Source organism: Suillus paluster (assembly GCF_016628075.1).
Source record: "Suillus paluster strain FC165 chromosome Unknown EDB91scaffold_116, whole genome shotgun sequence".
NCBI classification, from domain to species: domain Eukaryota; kingdom Fungi; phylum Basidiomycota; class Agaricomycetes; order Boletales; family Suillaceae; genus Suillus; species Suillus paluster.
This window is the reverse complement of record NW_024537676.1, coordinates 30,116-32,954: the sequence shown is the minus strand read 5'-3', so window position 1 is coordinate 32,954 and position 2,839 is coordinate 30,116. Positions and strand designations below refer to the sequence as shown.

Below are 2,839 nucleotides of genomic sequence, written 5' to 3'. Positions count from 1 at the left end.
ACTAAACAGAAACCCAAGTTCCAACCGGTTCTTCTTTGGGAAGTGAGATTGTTCTAGCCCGTGGAGTAGGGGAGCCAATCGGAGAAACCACAGGTGATATGTGAAGAGGTGAAGGTGTGACAGGGTAAGGAGTCACGTGACCGGTTTGGGTACTGGAAGTAGCCGAAGGAAAACCGAGAAATGAAAAATGGTTCATATTAGGAATTCATGACAGGGTGTCATGCTCCCGCGCAGTCTTGATGTCTAGATTGCGATGATTTGCAGTTGTATTGTCGTGGATGTACTCTGACCAACCATGTGCGGTCTCCCACCCATCGAATACAGGTACTTACATGTTGTTGCAGTACAATTTCAAAATATTAAATTATTTGCAGGAATGGACTGGCGAGTTCTTCCAGGGGGTGTCATTGAAGACTCTCGGCCTTCGAGTCCAGCTTGGGCATCCTGCCGGCCAACGTTGCATTCTCCCTCGACCGGCATTCAAGGATGAGTTCAGTGCTAATAGACACGAATGGAATCCACAAAGTGGGGTTGGATTTTTGTAGTTGTGAAACTTCCGACATGCACGTCAGGCAACTTCTTCGTCATGGCTGGTTCCCATCAACATCGATTGACCCCAGGACTGCAGCGACTGTTTCGACTACTGCGTCACTTTCAAATATTATCTTTCGAGTCCAAGGCTTCTGCATATGAATACTACCACTCATTAGTCCGTCTAACAGATAACACAGGTCTCACAAAACCCAAGGTAAGGTGCTTCAATATTCTGGCCACTCACAAGTTTAATGTTTGACTTTAGGACCGCTATAATGCATTCATGTGAATGGTACAGCGAGTGGAGGCATCTCAAAATGCTGAAACATTTCGGTCATGGTCATGAAGCGAGCGGTGTTGGGGGCACATCACAAGGCGAATGTGTTGTTATCTGTCCTGGCTTGTCCCCAGCCTGGTATGAATTTACCTGATGGCTGGGAGCATGCAATGAAAGATAAACAGTAAGTATCAGAGACGTGTGAGCATGATGATGATGAGCTAATGTTTATTTCAGGTGGTTGTATGCTACATTTGTCGCCATAGATGCAAACTTTCATTTGAAGAGGCGTAACGTGTCGACTAACGAGGCCAACCCCAGCCTCTCTAAAGGATGGTCGTATTTTGTGGAGGAGGATGATTATAAGTCATATCTAGCCGAGCATCTTGGCGAAGCACAAGAGGTACGTGTTCTCCATATTTTTCTGTATCTTTCTCATTTCATCTCACAGAAAAGCACTTGTTTGAGTCACAACTGCTGTGAACATGGCGGATACAAAATTGTCCCAAGGACTGGCTGCAACTGGTGTTGGCACTGATCGACTGCACACACCACAATCTGAAGCGAGGTAATGGAGTTGGTGATCTGCAGAAAGGCGAAAAGTACAGTCGAAGGCTGAACCACACTTAGGTGTATGGAACTGATCATGTTGTATAGGTACATTAATATGGATTATCTCTTTTTCTCGACATTGCAGTAACAATTCCCTCAAAATGTTGAACGTGTTGTATGACATCATGTGCCAGTGGCACAAACACATCTGGTCATGTATGAAGTCACTCCCTTGGTCCCACCATTTAGACCATGTCTCAAAGATTATTCACTTCTTCATACCGAAATTTCACCTTCCCGCGCACGTCGCAAAATGTCAATCAATATTCTTGTTCAACTTCACTCGCTTCGTTGGCCGGATGGATGGCGAGGCCCCGGAAAGAGGTTGGTCAAACATTAATCCAGTGGCCTCGAGTACGAAGAACATGGGTCTGGGTTGCCATCGAAGACACGCTCGACGACCACTTCAGTGACTGGAATTGGAAGAAGGTAGTAGGGTTGGGTGCTTCACTGTTGAATAAGATGAAAGATGCTCTCATTGAAAGGGCTGAACACCAGGCCACTTTTGACGAGTTTGATGCCGTGATCTCTATCGAAACATTGTGCAACATGGCTCAGTGAAATGGTGGTTTAGGGAACAGAATCCTAACGACACAATGATTCCCAATCCACTTGAAACCAAAGCTACCAGGTAAGTAAAGCCCACTCTCCTAGTGATCCCTCACTGACAATAGATGTAGCAATTACACAGGCGGGTGCATGGCTCAGACTGGCTGAGCTGGAAGCCGACTGAGTTGGAGCTCAGGAATAGATGTCTCATTACATCCAGAAGTCTCACCTAGTGTGCTTATCGCGTCTGGTCTAGACCTGGAAGAAGAGCAGTAAGTGGCCTATTGTTAAGGTCGTGCTCAAGGGAGAGGTTACTCAAAGGGCTTCGGCTTCAGCTCGTGCGCTGCGCCCCTTACCCGAGTATGTGCCCTTTAATTTCTGGGGGACAGAGGGGAAGTCCGACGGAAGTCCGGGGAGTTCCGGAGGACTTAGTGTCGGTGGAGTTCGGCGGAACTCCGGAAGGTTTATGCGGGGACGGAGTAAGGCTACTATGGAAGTCCGGAGTAGAAACAGAACAGAGGTTAGACTACCCTAAGGTAGAGCCAGAGAAGTAGTCCTAAGGTTTAACCCCTAAGACTTGGAGGTGGACAAGAGGTGAGACTCAAGTCCGGAGATTGCAGGAATGAGCAGAACTAAGATGATATTCAAACTGAGGAGTTCCGGAGTATTACAGGGGTTTATATACTGTAGGTATCTTGTAAGTAAATCAGTCAGCAAAGGTAAGGGCTATGTATGAAGCATGTGGAAAGTCTATTACTAAGTATAACAGATCAAAGCAGTGAAGTTGGAAATGAAGTAAGAATGGACGGATCAGTAAGCATAGCGGAGTAGGACATAACCAGTAACCGGAGCAATAGCTAATCTAAA

The 2,839-nt window shown here is 46.4% G+C and overlaps 1 protein-coding gene across 1 annotated transcript; it reads left to right on the top strand.

Annotated features, from left to right (window-relative positions):
- Window positions 1–870: 870 nt before the first annotated feature.
- EDB91DRAFT_1339852 (uncharacterized protein) lies at window positions 871–2,618 on the top strand (the record flags this gene model as incomplete). The annotated part of the gene is made up of 7 exons (XM_041325691.1): window positions 871–995; window positions 1,049–1,214; window positions 1,322–1,413; window positions 1,509–1,747; window positions 1,982–2,054; window positions 2,206–2,244; window positions 2,277–2,618. The coding sequence occupies 7 exons, from the start codon at window positions 871–873 to the stop codon at window positions 2,524–2,526; spliced, it is 984 nt and encodes a 327-aa protein (XP_041170921.1). The 3' UTR covers window positions 2,527–2,618.
- Window positions 2,619–2,839: the final 221 nt, after the last annotated feature.